At 39.1% G+C, this 21414-nt stretch overlaps 1 protein-coding gene across 1 annotated transcript in view; it reads left to right on the forward strand.

Annotated features, from left to right (window-relative positions):
• Positions 1-21414, forward strand: part of CDK6 (cyclin dependent kinase 6) — a 120958-nt gene that overhangs the window by 88776 nt on the left and 10768 nt on the right. Inside the window, exon 4 of the mRNA XM_042817470.1 lies at positions 1576-1685. Coding sequence (XP_042673404.1) covers positions 1576-1685 — 110 coding nt within the window. The remainder of the gene's footprint in view (positions 1-1575; positions 1686-21414) is intronic.

Consider the following 21414-nt stretch of genomic DNA (forward strand, 5'->3'; position numbering starts at 1 on the left):
TTCCTTTCCCTTCCTTTCCCTTCCTTTCCTTTCCCTTCCTTTCCCTTCCTTTCCTTTCCTTTCCTTTCCTTTCCTTTCCTTTCCTTTCCTTTCCTTTCCTTTCCTTTCCTTTCCTTTCCTTTCCTTTCCTTTCCTTTCCTTTCCTTTCCTTTCCTTTCCTTTTTTTTTGCTTTGTCTTGCTTCTCCTGTACACTGCATTTCCCAATACTCACTTTGTGTTACTTGGAGAAAGAAACTAGTAATTTTTGATACCCTTCCTGCCCATAAGTTAATATTGACAGAAATTTAAATTATAGCATGCACTGAGAATATATTGCCATTTAACTGACAATCCTGTGTTGTATTGTAAGTGCATGCACGCAGGAGCAGGATACTCCTCTGGCTCTGAGGTTATATTTTACCTACATAGTAGCTCACTCAAGACTCTAAGGAAGCTCTTCGTGTTCTTCTGTAAATGTACTGAAGATACAGTCAGCCTCATCTGTATTTGGTTGATTTATGAGAAACAAAAGAGTAAATATGAAGTGTCCCATCTCTGTTGTGGGTCCAGTGTGCAGGACTCATCAAACTCCATCAATGGAGCCGTGTCAGTGAAATTCCAGCTGTGTCTTTGCGACACATTGCAACGTGAATGACTGCCTGAAAGCAGGCATTTTACGTGGCATATGTCCCTGGAAAAGACTATATCGTTTGGAAATAAGCTGTGGGAGAAGTTGGTGCTGCTGTTACCCATGGCACATGAATAGAGACAGTCACAGAGCTGAAGGTCAGGAACCTGCCAAGGATCCCAGTGCTATGCTGCTTGGGTGAAAACAAAGACAACATAAGGATCTTGGTGTCCAAGGACACCACGACGGACAGCACTGAATGTCTTTTGTAATGGACAGCTTTTGGGGAGGTTTTAACTTAAAATGTATCCATCTGCTAAAATAATAAATGTCTTCAGTTCAGCATGAAGAAAGAACTTTTGAGAAAGGTAGGACACATTTGCCCAGGTTGGCCAGTCCAGCTCCATTAACACTATTCCTTTTGCAAGAAAATATATTGGTTGAACTATGAAGAGCTTAGCATAAACATGGGCTACAGGTTCTGATTTATCTCACAGGTAAACCTACAGGATTCTTTAACTTCCTGGCTTCCAATTTGGCACTAGGGTGATGACACCCAGGAAGTCTAATGAAGTGTTTAAGAAAAGCAGCCCTTGATCAACAGTCTAATGTTTGCTCTACAGAGAATGTGAACATCCATTGGAAAACATTTGGGTTCTGTAAGTTGCATGGGGTTCAAAGAGCTGTTCTGACAGTGTTCTGGGATATTGTAGTATCATGCCAATGCTTAACTGCGATACTACATTTTTGTTGTACTGTTGAACTGCTCTGTTCTGGGGAAATGATACTACCTGATTCATTGTTATTGCAGCTTACCCATATGTAGATTCTCCATGCAAGATCCTGGTCAAATAAGTTTGTCTTTGCAGTTTGGATGAAGTTAAATTGGATCTGTGTGCAATAGCACTTTGAGATTTTAATTCTACAGCTAAGTTTGCTGTAACTTACCTTTCTTTTTATTTTTCAGGTTGTTACTTTGTGGTATAGAGCTCCTGAAGTTTTGCTTCAGTCCAGCTATGCAACACCAGTTGATCTTTGGAGTGTTGGTTGCATATTTGCAGAAATGTTCCGTCGAAAGTAAGAAATGCTACTTTACTTTCTTCTTTTTTTTTTTTTTTTTTTCTTTTTTTTTTAATTTGAAATATAAAAGAATATGCAGTGATTTCTGGCACAATATCTTGGATCATGTTAATGTTGGAAAGGACTGATAGGACTGATAGGATGCTTCATTTACAGCACAGGACGTAATCATCCGTTGCAAATTCATACCTTTAACAATTTTGGAGTCTTTCAGTAGGAGTCTCCCTGAGCTCTTGGTAAAGTGTATACAAGCATTGTATTTCTGTTACACCTGAATCCAAATGCAGATAAATACGATCTAGAGGGGCTATTGATTATTTTGAGTAAAGCTGCATTCTAGAAAGGGCCCAGCATTCACCAGAGTCTTCTTGCTTGCTCATAGTCCTCTATTGGCATATCTGAGATTTTGGAAGTCATTGTAAAGTTGATTTCTGGAAACAGAGGTAGGAATTTGAAGAATAAGTTATTTTGCCAGGGTGCAGGGGAATGGAGACAGTTAAATGCAGGTTAAAAAGAAAAAAAAGATTAAAGATCAGCTGATTCAATTAGAGTAACAATCAGAACTATTTTGCTGTGGAATATTGTAGCTAGATGGAGTTGATTTGTGAATGCAAGAGAAGTATGTGTGCTGTTCATCCTATGGTAGTACACTGAGATTGAGACTGTAGGGTGCGGAGAGGAACAACCCCTCAAGAACCTTAGCAAGATAGACCTGTCTCAATATTAACCCAAACGCATGCGTTTCCATTGAGTTTATTGCAAAAATTCTGCATGATCTCCATGGAGAAACTGTATGTGTAATTTTGATACACCTATACTGTTAAATCAAAGAACATAAAGAATATAAAGAAAACAGGAAAGAAAATGATAACACTGAGAGGCATAAAAAACAGAATCAATACAATTTAAAAGACGAAGCCATACTACAAGGGCCTTGAGAAAACAGCTATTTAAAAACAGCAAATTGGGATGAATTTATAGTGTGAAGTTCAAAATACAAGTTGGAGTCTTGCAAAAGAACTTTGAGATTCCACTATTTATTAATATTAGTATATGGAAAAATCATTTTTCTTGGGCTTCTTGCCTGGTCAAATGGCCTGGGTAGAATTAGTACACTCCACCCTCTCTGTGTCTGACTCAGAAATGAAGTCAGAAGATGAGAGAAAAGAAGAATGTGGATTTTAGGGGGATCAGTTAAGCCCTTCATTGCTTTAAACTTTGAAAAGTTTAGTCTTATCTCATATACTGCCAGGTTCATGATGGTATTAAGCTGTTGATACTTTTTTCTGATAATAGCAGCAGAGTCAACAGCTCTGTTTTTAGCATTGGTGATAGAAGTGATACAGGACAAAACAAATGAACACAGAGCTTTATTACTTTCTCAAAGCTCTCATTTTTTCTCATTTAATTTGTGGTATTCTGGCAGATGAAAAATATTGCCATATGCAAGCACCACCAATTTAATTTCATTTTTGCGATGTATGACTCCCAGAGCCTCACTGACTCCAAATCCCAAAGTACAACACAGTAAATTTAGTTAAGGACAGTTAAATTTTCTGTTGGTTTATAAATGTAAATATTATATTAATATTAAAAATCGGAGATTTTTTTAAAGGGAAATGTGATCTTACTTCAAGTGCAGTTTGATAAAACCAGAACTTCTATTATTCCTGCCAAATGCAGGGTCAGTCTGACATTTCTAGTCCTAAATTTGGGAGTCTGTCAAAAACTGTAGAAGTCAGGCATCTGCCAAGTCTGTATGTACTATGTTGTTTCACTGGAAACAGTATGACTTTCACATCCTTCAGTATACAAGTGTGATTTGGAATACCTAAAACCTCATTGCCATAAAGCTATAATGACCAGCACTGAGTGTTGTATTGGCTTAATGTTGCAATACTCCCTCTATATCATATATATTGTCTTTCTGATTTTCTTCATGGATTGCAAAAGAAAAGCCCGTGTTACTGTGACCTTAGTAGCAATAAACTGAAATTTTGCAAACTTCATGGATTGTTTCCAAAATATTAAATAAATGGAACAGCTAATTTTGAAAAATGGTAGTGCCCTTGGGTAATCACCCATCTGCATTTCCACTAGTGCTCATACAACAAGGTATGACAGTGTAGCTAAAGCTTAGAATACATGTTGGTTTGATGTTAAGACAACTTTTTATTGTTTTACTGTGTTCTTGTTTCCTTCTTTCCCTACTCTATTGTCCTTCCTCTTTGAAAGATTTTAAAGCTTTTTTAAGAAATATACTGAGACTCTTCTGGGTCTTTTGCTATTACAGAGATTTAACTTTTTTGGAAATAAAACACTATAACAAATAAAGCATCACAAAATATATCAGAATTCTGTTCATGCCAAGCAAACATTCAAAAGTGCAGACACTTTTTAACTACAATTTACCAGAATACAGTTGTGTAGGTAGTTGCAGGCACAGTCGGGGTTCTGTAGGCTTGGACAGGTATGGGAGGGAGGCGAGCTCTGTATGACTGGTCCAGCGTTGCCATATTAGAGGCAAACATGTCTCTAAGTGGAAAACACTTTATTTAATTTTAACCACTCTTAATTCAAACCAGTATAGGACAAATGCAAAAAAGATATCTTAAAAAAAAAAAAAAAAAAAAAAGATACAAAACACATAAAGGCAGTTATTGGAGTTCATACACACGAATAAGTAAATGTATGTCTAACACAGAGAATAAATTTGAACATATTGGCTGATTCAGTTGGCCAAATGGCACTTCTCAGCTGAGGCCTAAAGTCCTGAAATCTGAGATTTCAATAACATCATAGCTATACTTAAAACCTACACATTTTCACAGTACAGATTTGTAGGTTTTTGTGCTTCAGTGTGTACCTGCTAGCATCTCAGCCCATCAGGGTTTGTGGGCACGAAAATTTGGCATATATGAATGAAGACTGTATCCTGAAGCCCAGCTGCTGAAGAGAGCAGTCCCAGATGAAGCAATACTTTCAGATTTCCTTATAGGATAGTCTCAGGTTTTTTAATCTCATGTCTAGTCAAGTAAATTGCCATATTTGGGTGGACTGTCCTTAGCTGAAAAACATGTAAATGTATTTATCACAGTGGCTTCTTTCTTGATTTAAAAGCTGAGGTCCATTGATAATAATGACCAATAAAGAAAATTGTGCAGTGTGCTTTTGGTTGCTTTTGGTATCACAGAATCTTTCACAGATAAAGCTGGAAAGTTTGATGGGCCTAATGGCATTGGGTGTTCTTTGGCATAGTGGGAAGATAGACTGACAGTCTGCATGTCTTGTCTCGGCCCAGAGAATATTGAGCTATTTGCATTAATCTTGTTTCTGCAAAGCATGACCAAGTAATATATTTAGGTAAAAAAAACAAAGATTAATAGGGATAATTAATAGGATTAATGCTCCCAATAGGGAGCATTTTCCTTGCCAGTAGGAAAGGATCTTGTACCTCCTACTCCATGAACAATTCATTAAGGAGTAAGGCAAGTTTGGGAGTAGGTCCTCGCTTCTGTCTGGATACGTGAAACTCTTCCAGCTGGCTGAAGGACTGAGTGCGGCTCCAAAGTGGAAGCCATGGCCAGTGGTTTAGGGGAGGGAAGGGCTGTCTCTCTTCTTGCTTGGGTTAGGTAGTACTTAATCAAGGTAAATGAGTGTGAGAGGAGAAGGGAAGAAGACTGAAATCTGAATCTGGGTGAAACAATCTATAAGAGAAAGCAACTGTTGCTGGTCTTGGACTCTCTTCTGAGCAGGTAGTCTTGAGAAAAACTGTTTCATCTCTTAGTTCTTAGTTATTTGTATGGACCTAGTCTTCAAAATGACAGTTCTATATTATTTCAGTCCCGCGTAGACTAGTATGTTAGTAGGTATGAATGCAGGATAAATGAGCCAGATATCTGTATAACAATTCCAGTTAGAGTATGTAACTACAAACAAACAAATTTGCCTTTATTTGTAGTAAATGTGGAACTAAAAATCATCAGAAGAACCCATTAGGTTTCTGTAGCCTGTGTTATGTTCTTCATAGTCAAGCTGAAGAAGTCATGCATCTGAGAGCAGTGTTCTGAATGCACGTGCAGTCTTCGGTAATATTACAGGTATCTATTCAAACTCAAACCTTAAATGACGCTCTGTTCCCAGAAAATGTTTCCACCTCTCCAAACCAAAAACTGAAACAGTATTACCTCTAGTTTTATCCAGCCATGAGGGAGATTAATTCCATTCACGTGGACGTCTTACTGAGACCATTCATGCACCAGCTCCAGGGTGTTTTAGTCAGCCTACTGTTGGTACGATCATCAGGCCCAGAATTTCTTAAGCCACAATATTGGTGCAAATAGTAATGAGGTTATTATTTATTCAGTTTTGAATATTAAATCATGCTCTTAGCAGTTGTCTCTTTTTTCAGCTTACTTCACCAGCACCTAATAAATGTGGGACAGTCATTGCATTGCCAACCATATTTGAAGATTGTGTCAGTTGATAAGAGATATGTAACTCTACAGAAACACCTATGATGGGACAAGTTCCCTGGTGGGCCCAAGGAAACAGACAAAGAGAAATAAGCAATAAGTGTATAAGTCAACTTTCAATAGTATGAATGTGTCCAATTAGAGGAACTGCATCATTGTGTGCAGAAAAGCCATGAGCCCATGGGCAATGAGAGCCTTGTTGCTTATGACAGTGTGTAGAGATATGACACAGTCAAACCCTAGAGCCTATCTTCTCATGCTTTGATCATCATGGTGATCATGCTATGATATTGAGTTCCCTATAATTATAAGCAAAACGTGTAACTGTTTTTTAAAAACTAGCCTTGCACTCATATTCATTCTTAGATACAATAGTTGTAACAAAATCTTTCAAACAAAATCTAATAATAGATCTTTATTCACTTTTCCAGGCAAGTTATAGGTTATTCATAGAACTTCAAAAGCAGTTGTCAGATCCACTGCACGCTTTTTTTTTTCAGTGTTGAATCTGGAAGCAAATGATAGGGTAGGTCTTTGGAAAGAGATGTGTCACCCACCTGTCCCCAGCTTCCACATTTGTGAGCAAGGGAAGAGCAGTCGACTCTCAACCTTGTCTCAGTTAATGCTGTGAAATAAATACGGTTGAGTGGTTTCAGAAAAAAAATAGTCAACCGGAACACCTGTTTTTGAGTTGTCTCCAAAAACTGAAGCTGGAAAGGGGAGTTTGAACTTCTATTACTGACTGAAAAGAATAACTCTTTTAAATGGATCACATGGTAGAGTCTTGGCTTCAATGAAATTATTGTTAAAATTAACCCTGACTTCAAAGAGGTTTGTAACCTCTCTGAAAACAGTTTAGTGGGACAGAATGGCACAAAACATGGAACATTAATCTCTGTTAATGTGTGTAAGTACAACACCTCAGCACTTAGCTGGAGAAATCCCTCTGCAAGATAGTGTTGCAAACTGGCAAGGGGGAGAGGGTATTGCTTGGAGTTGTCCTGGGTTCTATGGTTTGTCCTTCTTGCACTGATCCTGTACAAGCTTTCTGTTGTTTTCTCCATGAAATAAACCTTGGTAGGGTAACCCCCGGGGACTGTGAGACTTTCATTCAAAATAAGGGTTGCAGTGTGGGAGATCTGAAGAGTCGCTTGAACAGATGAGACTGGAATTCACAGTGTCTGCTCTCGTCTTCGTGAGACTGCAAAGCAGAAGCAAGAGAGTATGTTCAAGCTAAACTTGCAAGAATTCAGATTATTTGGTTTGCATGATCTTTGATATCTTTTGGCTAAACAAACTGTAATTTCAAAGGAAACCAGGCTATCACAATGTGACTACTGTATGCATTTATCCAGAGGAGGAGGTACACGTTCCTGCTTTTTACTAGTGGATAACTAAGTGATAACTCTTAACAGAGCTTCCAGGTTCTCCAGTGCTTTGAATGGGACAGGTGGCTTTTAACTGAAGAGATCTGCAGTCCAGCTCATAATTTAGGCTGTTCTAACTAGCATCATTTTCATCATGCCCTCATTTGGTCTGAATTAGCTGTTCCTAGAGGCGTTAATCTCTTGCAGATGCAGTCCTTTAAGGTTGCACTCTGAAAAAACAGGTATATATCTGTTGACAGATGTTCAGCAGTAAAACCGCAGGTTCTGAGGTGTCAAAGCATGTTCTTTGTCTGGAAAAAGAAGCAGAGAAGACAGTGGGCTTGGGGAAAGTGGTTCATAGAAATTCTGCTATTGCTGAGAACTGCTTGGATTTTGCATTGCTGGGTCCTCTACTCCAGACACAGCTTGGATTAGTCATTTCCTATGATTCGTTGCTTTGCATTTGAATAGTCTAGAGGAAGAGACAGTGAATCTGCAAATATACAAATGCATGCCTGACCAGAGGATTTATATGTTTTAAGTCACTCACTTCAAATTAAGTAAGCGTATGTCGTCATTTAAAAAAAAAAAAATCATTAATACTGTTCAAAATTCAAGGCATTAGTGGAGCAGGAAGATTTGTTTAAAGCCTGTGATCAACAGTGAGGTATTATATACTGAAACAGTAGCAATAAAATACACTATACCACTTAACACAGAGATTGTATCAGGTACATACTTCTGCCACAGCTCAAGTGTATCTGTGCAGGCAAAGATGTGACTGGAGATAATGTGGTTTGGACAGAAAAAGAAGGTCGAGACAGCATCTTCACATTACTCACCATTTAGGAAACTTTTCCTCAAACTGGAATCAATGGATCAACTTAGTATGCTATATGTAGGGTAGGAAATGGTGGAAAAAAATCAACAAGATTTCTGCAGGGAAAAACTATATTCATTTTTGCAATGATCTTTATTAAGAGTGCTTTTGTACATTCTTGGGAGTTGTCATTCAAAGTGGGGTTTTAACTTCTCCCTGTGCGTGAAATCGTGGTCAGGATTACAGGTGAAATCCTGATCGTGTTGAACACAGGAGAAAGTTAACGCTGACTGGTGGTAGTTACGGCTTCGGTTTTGTTTTGCCTTTCTATATAGCAATAATGTCGTGAACAAAGCCTGAAAAGAGAGGTATTTATGCATCAGTATGCCACAGAAGGAGTTGTAAAGGCCTTTTAATTCTTTGTCAGTTATTTTCCTGTACTTCAGCATATCTGATGATTTAGTCCCCACTATTTTTAAGTGGATGCTTAGCTATGCAGCAATAGTATTTCATTTTGCCTACGGGATCCTCTGTTTCTCCATGTCATTAGGCCTTTTCTCAGGTCTTAGCTTAACTTGCCCTTTTTGTGCTTCATTCTCATTTTCAACACATTTCTGAAATGCCTTTCAAAAGCAGAGATAAAAGAGAGCTGTAAGATAATTTCATGTCTTCTTTATGTGGGGCAGTGGAAAGAAGTGGATGGATCAGAAAAGAAGTCCACAAAAAAGAAAAAAAAAAGGATATTAGAAGGGAAAAAATAACAGTAGGCAAAAAGCATCAGAGCTAGGTGTGATTATGAATGGCTGTTTGTAACTCAGGGTTTACCTATAAACTGACAAACTTCTTAAATGTTTTTGAGAAATAACTGTTCACTTTATCATGCAGCAATTTTAAACACAGACTTCGCAATCATATTATCTGGTGTTTTCCAGTGGACCTTAAACCAACATATCTAGTGGACCAACAGCTTGAAAGTGTAATCATCCACTTGTCTGCTTGCTCACAGTTAGATTTGGGTAGGAGCAAAATTCAAACAACAACTCCTTTTTTTCTTTCTTTCTTTCTTTCTTTTTCTTTTTTTTTTTTTTTGTTTTGCTTTTTGTTATTTGCTTTTGGTCTTTATTTTAATAAGTAAAGGTGGATGTTGCAGCTTAGAACTGTAAAAGCTACACAACTTGATTTACAGTCTTTGAACCAAGGTACTGTACAATTCTGGCTTGAGTTTGTTTTTGCCATTTTTGGAAATCATCTTGTTTTGTTATAAGAATGATTTAAGTTGCAAGTGTCATTAAAGTTCTCCACAGTCCAGACCAGCTATACTGGGAGAAGGTTCATTCCTTGGAAAGATCTTGTCAGCACTGAAAATTCTGTGCTTTGCATTTTTCCTCCTTTATTCTTCTGCCATTCATGTGCACATGGTCGTGTGGGAGGCTGATGGTTTTTCCAAACCAGACCTAATAAAATTGGATTTTTTCTTCCTCCCTAGATAGGTGGCCAGCCTGTTACAGACTTTTTTTTCAAGCGTTTATTAAATTGAATGGACTCAAGCCACAATTTAGCTTAGAGACCTTAGTGATCTGATAGAACAACAGTGGAACAACAATGGCATTTTGCTTCAGACTTTACTAACAAAGGAGGGCAGAAGACTGTACTTGTTCATGTTATTGCAGTTTTCTGATAAGCAGGATTGTTTTCTCTTTAATCCTAACTCTGCAGCAGAACTCCCCTTGGCGTTGGGCAGAAAACAAATGCATATTAATGGAGTGAAGGGCAAACAGTCAGAATAACACTTCTAATTGTCAAATACAAAATATATATGAGTTTCCAAGACTACGTCACCCCATTAAAAATAAAATACTTTGCTGTTTTTGAGCTCACATTCTCCCTCAAGCCTTTTCTAGCTGATATCTTTCTAAGTGTCTACAGTTGGGCTGATTGATAGCCGTTAGTCAAATCCAGCAACTGCATCAGCCTGTGGTTGGAGATGAGTGGTAAGTGAGTGCCAGGCCATTCACTTGTGGTTTTCCTCTTGTTTCCAGCTGTGCCAGGCTTTCAGTCAGAGGAATAGATCTGTTGGTAAGGGAAACCGTTGGTAAACCATAGAAACCAAAAACTGTCTCACTACCCATGACAAAAAACAGAAGAGAACCTTGAAGTCAGGGCAAGAAGACCTGCAGCAGCTGTGCTGGCTGACCAGGGGTAACCTGACCGTTCGCTCAGGTGGGGGCCAAGCTGCAGCCAGGACCAGGTGCTGCAGGCCCAAGCCCTGCTCACCGAGCTGCCCTACTGGAAAGCTTTTGCAGCTTCTGCACATACAGGTGGCACAGCACTCTTCTGACATTCTCTTGAATGTGGCATCCTTAAGAAAAAACTCTCATTCCTTGTAGGGCTGATATTCTGGTCTGCGACAACCCAAGTTAGCCTGACCAGAGATCAGAGGAAAAGGCCTCATGGCTAGGAAACAGACCACAACATGTCAGTCATGTCATAGACGTTTTAAAGTCCTTAACATTAACATCATGGCACTTGTAATGGGATTTGTAATGTAGTTTTTATTTGGAAAATGCAATTTGCATTTGGAAGTAAGGCTGGCGGCAGGATCACCCGGCTGCCCCCCAGGCAGTGCTGTGCCAGGCGCAGCTGCCCGCCGGTGCCAAGGTGCAGCACCTCAAACACACTCAGGCATCTCAAAGATGAGGTCATTCCTTGGATAAGGCAGCAACCCACAGGTGACATCCAGATGACATCCCCAGCTGCAAGTGGCTGCAGCCATAGAAGAGGAGAGGCACGGAGCGGCATTACAGTGCTCCCTCCTCTTGGCCCCAGGGAGGGACAACCAGCTGTATGCAGCTCAAAGACTTTGCTTTTGAAAGGGTCTCCTGGCTCTTTCACTCTGCTTTCCTCTCCAGGAACTTGGCTGCAAGAGGCTTTGCTTTTTGACTAGAATTTGGCTGGGGGAAGCTCTGTGTACTTTTGTTTGTCTCGTAATAGAATTAAATATTGTTTTTATTTACTTTTTTCTTTCATAAGAAAATGGCTACAAAAAGGCATTTAAAGTCCAAGTGGGTATACAGGAGACTTTCCTGGGCACTGGTGTGTGCTGGAGAAGGGGAGGGAAGATTAGATGTTAACTGCGTCTTACATTGCTGAGCTCCCACGTGTGGATTTTTTCCAAATCAAATGTCCAGTTAGAAATTTTGATCTGAGCAATTTTATTCAATTTGCTATATTTGACCATCCAGAAAAGAACGCAAAACAAAACAGCTTTCTGAAGCTTTGTACTATTTTTGTACCAAGTAAATAATTGGCTGTAAGAGGAGAGCTCTAAATGTCAAAAGAAAGCAAGAGGAAGTGTGATATTTACATTTCTGGAAAACCATTTTTCCAAGGGAATGATAACCATGGAAGTGCTTGCTTACATCATGGGGGACAGACTATGCAGAAGGCTTGCAGTGGATCTGAGTCTGCAGGCTACGGTTGTGGATGGCAAAGACTAGACAGAGCCCTAATCTGGGGAGGGAGGTGGACACGGGCTGTGCAGCACATCCCAGGCATCTTGCGGCACACATGGCATCCACAGGCAGCCTTCACCATCAGTCCTCAAGGCTGTGTTGTTTGCTGGGCACTGAAAAACACAGAGAAGGAGCATAGCAGGATATGGCTCATACTAGTTCCTGTCTTGTCTTCTTTTGAAGCCACGTTCTCCTTGTGATATGAGTATGTTGTTGCCTTGCTTCTTCTTTCTATCTGTATGGCAGCAGTGCCATCATGCTTGCCTGTGGACTCTGCTCAACCTGCTTGTACGCTGGCCAGGTACGGATGAGTCCATGAAAGACTCAGCCACCATGGTACGCTGACTGTTAGAGGAAGCGGCAGGGTTTACCAAGTCAAGAGCTCTTGATGTCCAGATGTGGCACGCCTGGTTGTCCCTTAGGGCTGGCTGCATGCTTCATTTCCTTTTATAGATGTCCAGAATGCATACTGTCTAGAAGCAACTGTAAGACAATGTCTGATGCAGTATTTCTTCTTCTACTCAAATATTCTCCATAGCTTCTTTTGTAGCTTATCTGGGTTTAACAATAAGAAGTGCTTTTGGAAAACAGATATTTGTCAAATGGAAGTTTCATCCAAGGGATTACTTCATTTCCACCGATTTATTCTACTGGGCTAGAATAAACTGGCACGAAGATTCAGTTACTATTGATTCTGACTGAGTCCAAATGAGTTACCTAAAGATAAATGACTTAGTCAGCTATATCATACAGAATTTCCCAACTATTGCAGATTATCAGATCATTTTTATTAGATTATGTCCGTGAAGCAGGTTTTATTATTGTGTCAGTACAGCACACAAAACAATCTATACAACAGAATGATTTTTAAAGTGCTCATTATATCCAAATAATAGGAGTGCAAGCGCTCAGTATCTAAAGAAGTACACAAAGCATGAGATTTCTCAGTAATGGTGCTATCTGTAGCTGTTAAACTAAGCCTAATTGGCAGTGAAGAATCATATTCAGCTGCTAAAAGAATGGAGATACTCTAGATTGCATCAGACCATTAGCAATGGTAAAGTATATGTACAAAGTCGAAACAGAAAAGCAGGCATTCTTGCTTCTTACCTGTCTTGGCTCCAGATCTTTTTAGAATTTGATGATGAGAGTATTTGGCTGGAAAGAGAAAGTCAAGTTCAAAGAGGCCCCAGATAACTTGGTAATCTTTCTATTTCTGGTAAACTCTCCAGCCACATCTGTATGGGAAGCATGGCTTACCATGGAAGGAAGCTTTGGCTTGGTTATATGCATATGCGTATATGCAGAAGAGGATTCTAGTTTTTGAATCTTGAGCAAATCTCAGCTTTTTCAGATATAGAATTAAAATTCTTCTCTAGGCTTCTATTGCCTTTTTTCAGTGTTTTCAGAAGATCCCAATATTTTTATAAATTGCTTTTTAGAAATAGATTGTGGGGAACTAGCAGAGAGCATAAAAGTGCTGAATAACCTGGTGTGCGGGCTGAAAAGTTCAAGGGATGGAATGGTTCAACAGCTACAGGTTCTCAGTACCTTAGAGACTGAAGAAATGTTTATTATGTAAAGTTGTATGCTGTTCCCACTAAAATAATGTCAAAAGCCAATAGAGTTTTGCTACTGCCAGAGGCAGGACCATGTCTCAGTAATGGCAAAGCACTGGCTCAAGTGATAATAGAATAAAAATTGTCCCAAAATTCTTCTGGGAAGCTTTGAAACAAACAGTGTAGTGCTTTAGTGTTAATGCTACAACTGCAGTGGGGATGGTGGCATCTAAGCAGTGTCATCTTGGGTAGAATGTTTTTGTTTTTTCTCTTCTATGAAAGAAATTAGCTTTCTCTTTCATTCTGTTAGGATTCAAGTGGGAAAGAAAGATTTTATGTGAAATGACTAATAGGTGAACAGCATAAATAATAGAACTCTCAACCCTGGATTACCGTGCATCTCATGAGCCAGTGAATGTAGATCTCTTAGTTTCTCCAGCATGAGTAATGGAGTTAACTGTACAGTATAAAATATTATTTAGGGCAAAATTATATTTAGTTTAACTGGCATTGAGAATTATATCAGTTTTCCTTGTATGGTTGCTATACATACTCAACTAACTTCAGTGCTTATCTCAAGTTTTTCAGCAGATGTTTATTAATTCCCTGTAAGCCAGAACAGCTGCTAAAAATTAAAGTATTTCTTTCACACCATCCTTTTAATCCACTTTCATGCCTTTTGACTCTCGGTCTCTGGACCTGGAGGACAAATATGAAATTGAAATTTCACCTCTGCTATTGCAGTAGTTTACTGCTCAGTGCTGGAAGTGTTTTCCCTACCTTTCTGGCCTGAAGAGTTGTAATCCCCTTTCAGAGATTCTTTGCTGGCGGAGTGTTTTATTACACTTGAAGGTGATGAGGGATGTGAGAGGGAGGGTTGGGGAGGGAGTCCTTCTGATGTTTCAGGATTATCTGAAAAATTAGAAAGGCTTAGAGCAACAGGTGCCATTAACACCTAATATGGGGGCAACAAAAGCGATCATAGATCAAAACATGTACTGGGTGCCACACAGGAGCAGCTCCAGCCCAGTTGCAGAAAAAAGCCCCAAGGGATCATTCTCTGAGCTTGTAATGCTTTCCCTTTATTCTTTGATTTTATTCAGTATTGAGAATTTCACTTTCTCAATTATGTCAAGCATTGATGTTTCCCTTCAAATATGGAAATAGAATATCTAATGGATCACTATTCTTAAGCCTCAGAGAATGCCAATGCCCAGCCTCTGATATCTCACTAGATCACCTCTGCCACTGTGCTGCCACCAATGACAGTGAGAATTTTGTATTTTGGACTTTTTCCAGATGTTTGTAGTTGGAAATTTGCTTTTCTAGCTTGCACTTCCTAGCTCTAGAATTAAAAAAAAAAAAAAAGTTATGCTGATAATTTACATTCTTTGTAACTCATAGTCGTGGGACTAAAGCATCACTTCTACCAGTATCCTTTTCCATCATTTTATATAACATACTTAGGAGCATAATTTCTTCTATCTAAAGGCTTGTGAAACACTTTGTTTAGGTTTATTGAGAAGGAAATAAAACCCTGACAAGGCTGGGAAGACATATTTGGATGTCAATGGGCTAATTATCTTTGGGCAGACTGAATGAACAAGCATGCATGATATACCTGCCCCTTTTGCATCACCTTTCTTCTCCTTAGTCTAAAAGAATCAATCTCAGGCAGGAGTTAATCTCCTTTGTGGAACAGTTACTTCTGGAAAGAAGTTCAGCTGATACAAGAATGACAACAATGATAGATATGTGGTCACAAAGAGTTTATTGCATAAGAAATTGACCTAATGGTGCAAAATCATTTAGTTTAAAGGTTTACTGGGAAAGTAATCTGAAAATATTTTCAGATTGTGTAACAGGAATTGTATTTTAATTAGGGCCTCAGACTTTAAAATCTATTACATAACCCCTTGATTTAAACTAATTCCAACGTTAGAGGCAGCCAGAGCAAAGTCCATTTTAAAAGATTTTTTTAGATTAGTAAATACAGAAAATGCCAACTGCAAAGCTTTCCGGAGTCATCAGAACATTAATAGAAACTCATGAAACTATAAAAGATTAATATCTCTGAAAATTCTGATTTCAATAGATTTTCATTTTGAAATTCCATACAGGATAGAGAAATAGTTATTTCATGTAGAGTACTGGTTTTTTTATTCTCATTTGTATAATTGGTGAAGACCAGGAACAGACTTAAACTCATTGCTTGCCTTGGGGGTAGATCCTTGGCTGCAAGATAGATGTTTTAAAAATGCTTCTTTAAAATACCGCATTAAGGAGCACCATGGCACTCTGACTAAATTGTGCCACTTCAGAATGCTGTCTGCTGAATTTTTAAGTGAGGAGTAAATTATGAACTCAGTGAAAGTGGTGGTGGAAAATCACTCCGGCCTGGAAGGAAGATTGAGATCTTCTCAAGGAAAATATGGGCAAATTTGTTCACAGGCACAGACCTGTGGAAATGAGTATTGCCCAGAGCTCTGCATGCACACACTGCTGTTGCACCGCATTCTGCACAGCAGTTGGACCATTGCTTATGTGAGTGAAGTGGAGAGGAAGGAGCTTCCTCAGCTCCTGTCCATCCACACAGGATGGCCTGTATCTAACCCAGAGTTCACTTGCTACCCAAGCACTCAGTTGTACAAGAAAAGCAAAGAAGCACAGCTATTTTAGAGAATTCAAGTTTAAAAGGTGATATGAAATAGGTTCAACAGAAAGAAGAGAGTACAGAAAACCAAATGTTCACAGGAAAAGCATGATTGAATTGTATTTGTCATTACCAGTAGTTCTTTCTGGGTGCTACAAAAATACAGAAGCCTGCTGATGCAATTAAACCTAAAACAGCTGATTGAGAAGATGGAGGTAATATAACTGCATATAGTGATGGGGTGGATGTTTAACACACAAATGGTTAAATATATTGCTGGTAGAAGTGTCAGAACAAACGAGAGGAATGTTCCTTTCTGCACTTGATGAAGAGACCATGCATTTATTCCTTTCCCTTTCGCCGAGGTCAGTTGTGTATGGATCTCTGGAACTTACTTCAAAAGTTGGGAGAGTTCAAAATGCCACTGTTATATCATGCTCACTGAGCTGAGATAACAGCCCTATAAACACTGGTGGAACGAACCTACAAATCTTCTAGAGAAGCAAAATGTCCGCAGATAAAAGAGTTGTGACGTATGTGCTTAAGGAATAAGTGAAGGACGTTTAACCTACCAAGGCTCTTCCATTAAAAAAAAAGTATTATCTGATGAACTTTGACGCAGTTCTGCTCAGGAATAGATGCAATCTGCCCCCGTTAGAGCATATTATGGTTGAAGATAATATCTGCACTCACCTTATTTTTTGGATATTTTTTGATCAGGAATGTTATATCCTTCTGTTGAAACATCATTTTTTTTCCTTGTAAGATGCTGTGAAACCAAAGCATACTTAGCCCGATCCTGGAGTCACTGATGTCTGTGGTGAAACTTCCATTTAGTGCAATGGTTGGGGTCAAGGCCCTCGATTCTGCTCCAGGGCCAACTGGGACCTTGTAACACAATGCTTTCACTGAAAGCGTACAGCAGATGTTAAGCTTCCTTTGCCCAGTTCCTAATGAAGCTCTGAAAATGATTATATTTTATTTAAGATCTTGCTCTTTTTCTTTGCTGTATTTTAATCAACAACTGAGTCTATGCAGCAGACTGTAGACTGTCATAAAGCTGTACACAGTGCCTCTGCTTGGTTTCCCTTTTACTAATATCTCCATTTCAGTTATACGTTCAAAGGGAACATGTGTCCATCTGTAAATTTCTTATGATTGATGTTCTTTACAGTGCTGGCTCTTACCGTGTGCCAGCCTGTAAAAATGTTCCGAGTCCAGCTTCTCCAAGTAATGCAATCATTGTAGCAAAGCAGTACAAACTTTTCATAATGAAAATCCTCACAGGGAATGTTGATCTTATTAGAGATCTTAACCCCAAAGTTAATTGCCAAAATGATTACAAATCTTTTTAGAGTGCTGTCCAATGAATCACTCCTAATATTTTCCTATTTTACCTTTCTACTTCCTTTTGGATACCACTGACTTGCAGCTTCAGGCCTGTATGTTAGCAGTGTCCTGAAGGTTACCTGGGACAAGTCTTTCCCTTGCTGGCTGACTCAGAAAGCACCTCCATTTCTTAGGAAATAGGCTGCATGTGCATTTTAGGATCAGAATATTATCTTTATTTTTAGAATTCATTTGCTTCATTTTAAATAGCAATAGGGTACAAAGTCAACACACCACAGCACTAGAAGAGTGCAGCAATTTTCCAGAAGCTACTTGTTTTCAATACCTGTCACTGCCTATGGAGTAATACTCAAAAAGATCATGAGAAACTTCAGAAAAAGCAGTGATTGCTGTTATTCTGATGCACTGAATCTGTTTCTAGTAGTAGTTTAATAGTGATACAGCCCCAGTGATCTTAGAGATATTATGGATGATTATGGTACTATCCTACTTGAAGAACAATAGAATTTCAGTAAAAAATTTTGGCAAATAAAATGAAAAACCGAAGATATCCATTTTCTGTCAGATTCTAGCTGAACAGCATTTCTTCAATCATAACGTGTATCCACACTACCTTTCTTCTTATATGTAGAAGACATGTCCATGCTCCACATGAAGTAACTGCTTCCTGTGCTGTGTCTGGAACCCACTGACACGAAGTGAAAGGAGAGGGAAAGGAAGAGGAGAGGGAGTACAAAAAATGTTACGTTTAAAATGAGAACTCCCAGTTGCACAACAGCTGAGGCAAGTCACTTGTGACTGGAAGTGGGTAACTGCCCGGAGCATGCAATGTTGTCAGCTGTGGCCTGTTTTCAGAATAAAGTTTTATACTGTAACAAATTCTTGCTACCTCTCAGAAAGGTCGAGGGCCTTTGTCTTTAAAGACTGATACATCTATTTTCCTTATATCTTGCTTTAGTCTCACTGTTCATGCCTGCAGTATAGACTTGTGCGGAAGATCTACCAAAAAGAACCAGCGGTGGGAAGGAGAGTGAATCAGCTCGGAAATAATCCCTCTTAAATAAAGGTTTCCACAGGACAGTCCAGATCATGTTATTTCTAGTCATCATTCTAGTTTTAGGTCTTCCGTGTTTATAATTCTAAAAATGAAAACATTTTCATCGTAATAAGTAACCAAGAATCTGAAAAAAATATTTGCCAGCTATTCACATTTTGTAACATGAAAAAAAGAAAAAAACCCAACAACAACATTATTTAAATATATCTCTGAGTCACAGAGTATGTAGCTTGGCAGGTTTCCCATGGCACGATGCAGGATTCCTTGGCAAATGTTTCTCGGCTTTAGCTTTTTTAGTTTCTTCACCGTCACCTTGTTGCTCTTAGACACAAAGGCATGCAAGCTCCTAAACTTAACTGCTGCAACCTCACTGACTTCTAAAATTCCCTGTACCGTTTTCATGAGCTGCTGCTGTAATCTTTCCCTTTGTATTTTTCTTTCACTTTGCTGCATTACTGTGAGTTTTCTTTTACCAGGTTACTCATCTTGTTTCTCTAATGCCTTCAAGCAGCAGCTACCTGTTCTGAAATTGCTGCTCTTTCTCCCAGCTCTTCTCTTTGCTACCTTTTCAGCCAGACCAGCTAAGCCTTACTTACCCAAAGAGCATTTTGCTCTTTCAATTTTAGAGGGCTCTTTAATGATTTCAGTGAGTTTATCTGGGTTGCAAATATGTAGACTTTTCACCAAGAATATTGAACATGTTCAAGTCAGTAATCAAGAAATTATCCTTATTGCTTTTCTGTAGTAACAAGGACGGTGATCAGATTTCCCACTTCTGTTCTCAACAAACTGAGCAAATGGACAAGCAGATAGTATCCAGATAGCTATTTTGGAAGTTATTTCTTACATTTCCAATTCCATGCCTATTGGCAGTACTAGAATTGTCATGTTGGCTCTATTATATTTTGGTTAGAAAGAGAGTTTCCTGACTGTTCTTTTTCACTCTTCAGTACCATTTTTCTTTATATGAGCTTTCTTCCATGTATCCATTTTATCTGTAGTTTAATCACTCCGTGTAAGAAATTGGAAAACAGCTTCCAATTTGGATGTCACTAATTGGTTCAAAATATCAGCCAAGAAACTTGCAGAAGTCTTTTCCTGTGCCTCAGTGCATGTAGTTTTATAGTTTTTAATTTTTTTTTCCTTGTTTGCACTGCAGTATGTGCTAGAGCAGTGTTTATCAATGCCTTTAATTTCAGTTTGCATGAAAACACTGACTTTTCTTATAATTAGTTACAGGCTGTCTTTGCTTTGTGGACCACGGGCTTAAACTGAAGTCTAGAAGTAATGTGGTCAGTTTACAGTTAAACCTCATTTATCTCGAGGGTGTCACTGCATTGTCATTGTATACAATACTTTTAGAATTGCTTTGGCATGTTAGCAGAGTTGCACCAGGGGGAATTTTTTCAGAGACTTGCTTAGGAAATGTTTATATCTCAGTTTTTACTGAGTAACATAGATGTGAAACACACTGTCTATAAAATAAAATGCTCAACCTTTTAGACACCCATATTAAGCTCTGACACATAGAATACTCAGTGAAGGTGAAAAACAGTATGAAACAACGGCATGAAATGGGAAAGTTGGAGAATGATAAAATCTTACTTGTTTGGCTACATATAAGTGAGCCTTTCAGCCAAGGAATTAGTAGTATTAAGTCCTTCTAAACTGTAAGTAGGTGCTAATTTTTTCAAGGTACGTTAGGTTTTACAGTTCAGCCTTATGTTGAGATCTGTTTCTATTTCCATGTTATCACAAATCACAGTGTGGTTGATATGGGCAGGATCCTCTGGGTCTATGTGGCCCAGTAGGGCCCGCCTAAGCAGGGTGCCCAGCTTCTGATGATCTCTAAAGAGGAGACCCCCACAGCCTCCAGGTACCTGTGCCAGTGCTCTGGTGTCACACAACACAGAAGTGCTGCCCCGTGCAGAGGGACCTCCTGTCTTCCACTTTGTGCCGTGTCTCTTGTCCTGGCACTGGGCACCACTGAAAACAGCTTTGCTCTGTCCTCATTGCACCCTTCCTTCAGATATTTAAACACATCGATGAGTTTATCCCTGAGCCTCCTCTTATCTACACTGAACAGCCCCAGCTCTCTCCAGCCCTCCTTTATAGTGGAGATGCTCCAGTCCATTTGTGACCCTTCACTGTGCTCTTTCCAGTATGTCCCTGTCTCTCTGGTGCTGAGGAGCCCAGCACTCCAGCACCTCACCAGTATTGGACTACCATACAGATGGTAGATTTAACTGAAAAGAGTCACAATGCAGACTCCTAGCTAATATCCACATAACTGTGTAGCTGCATATCCTATCTGTACCTCAGGATCTTGTTCCATGATAGCTCCTAGCTTTCAAAAGTACATTTTTATTTATAATATGACATCTCCAACTCATCTTTAGATCTGTAAGCTATGGGCATTCTGGTCTCACCTTACAAATAAAGATTTTTTTTCCTCCATTCAGTGGGTACTTTTCAAGGAGCGGTGAATAAAGGTTTAGCTCCAAGGTTTAGAGAAGTAATGGTGAAACAGGACAGAGACCTGTAGACTTCTTGCAAGATTTCCCTCCTCCCTTCTCCCTAAAACAAAACAAAAAGAGCAAAAAACCAACGACAAAACACAGCAGCAACCAACAAAAATAGGAAAATATGGCAGCATGACAACATTTGAGATTTATTGAACTAATGGGGAAACTAAATTAGTCTTTTGGTGCACTGTATTTCTTTCTGTCCTATCTTCTGTGTGGTTCATATCAGCAGTGGTGTTGGATCCCTCAGAGCATGGATTTTGTGGTAAGCAAAGTCAGAGAAGGTTGAGAGGATAAGGAAATGCACAGAAGGGAAGTGTATCTCTTTCCACTGGAATATCCCTCTTTCCTGAGGTATACATACACACAGATTTTACACACAGTTCTTTAAGGTCATAGGGCAGACAC

This window comes from Centrocercus urophasianus, unplaced genomic scaffold, assembly GCF_019232065.1.
Source record: "Centrocercus urophasianus isolate 14NV4802_14NV808 unplaced genomic scaffold, USGS_Curo_1.0 seq_16, whole genome shotgun sequence".
NCBI classification, from domain to species: domain Eukaryota; kingdom Metazoa; phylum Chordata; class Aves; order Galliformes; family Phasianidae; genus Centrocercus; species Centrocercus urophasianus.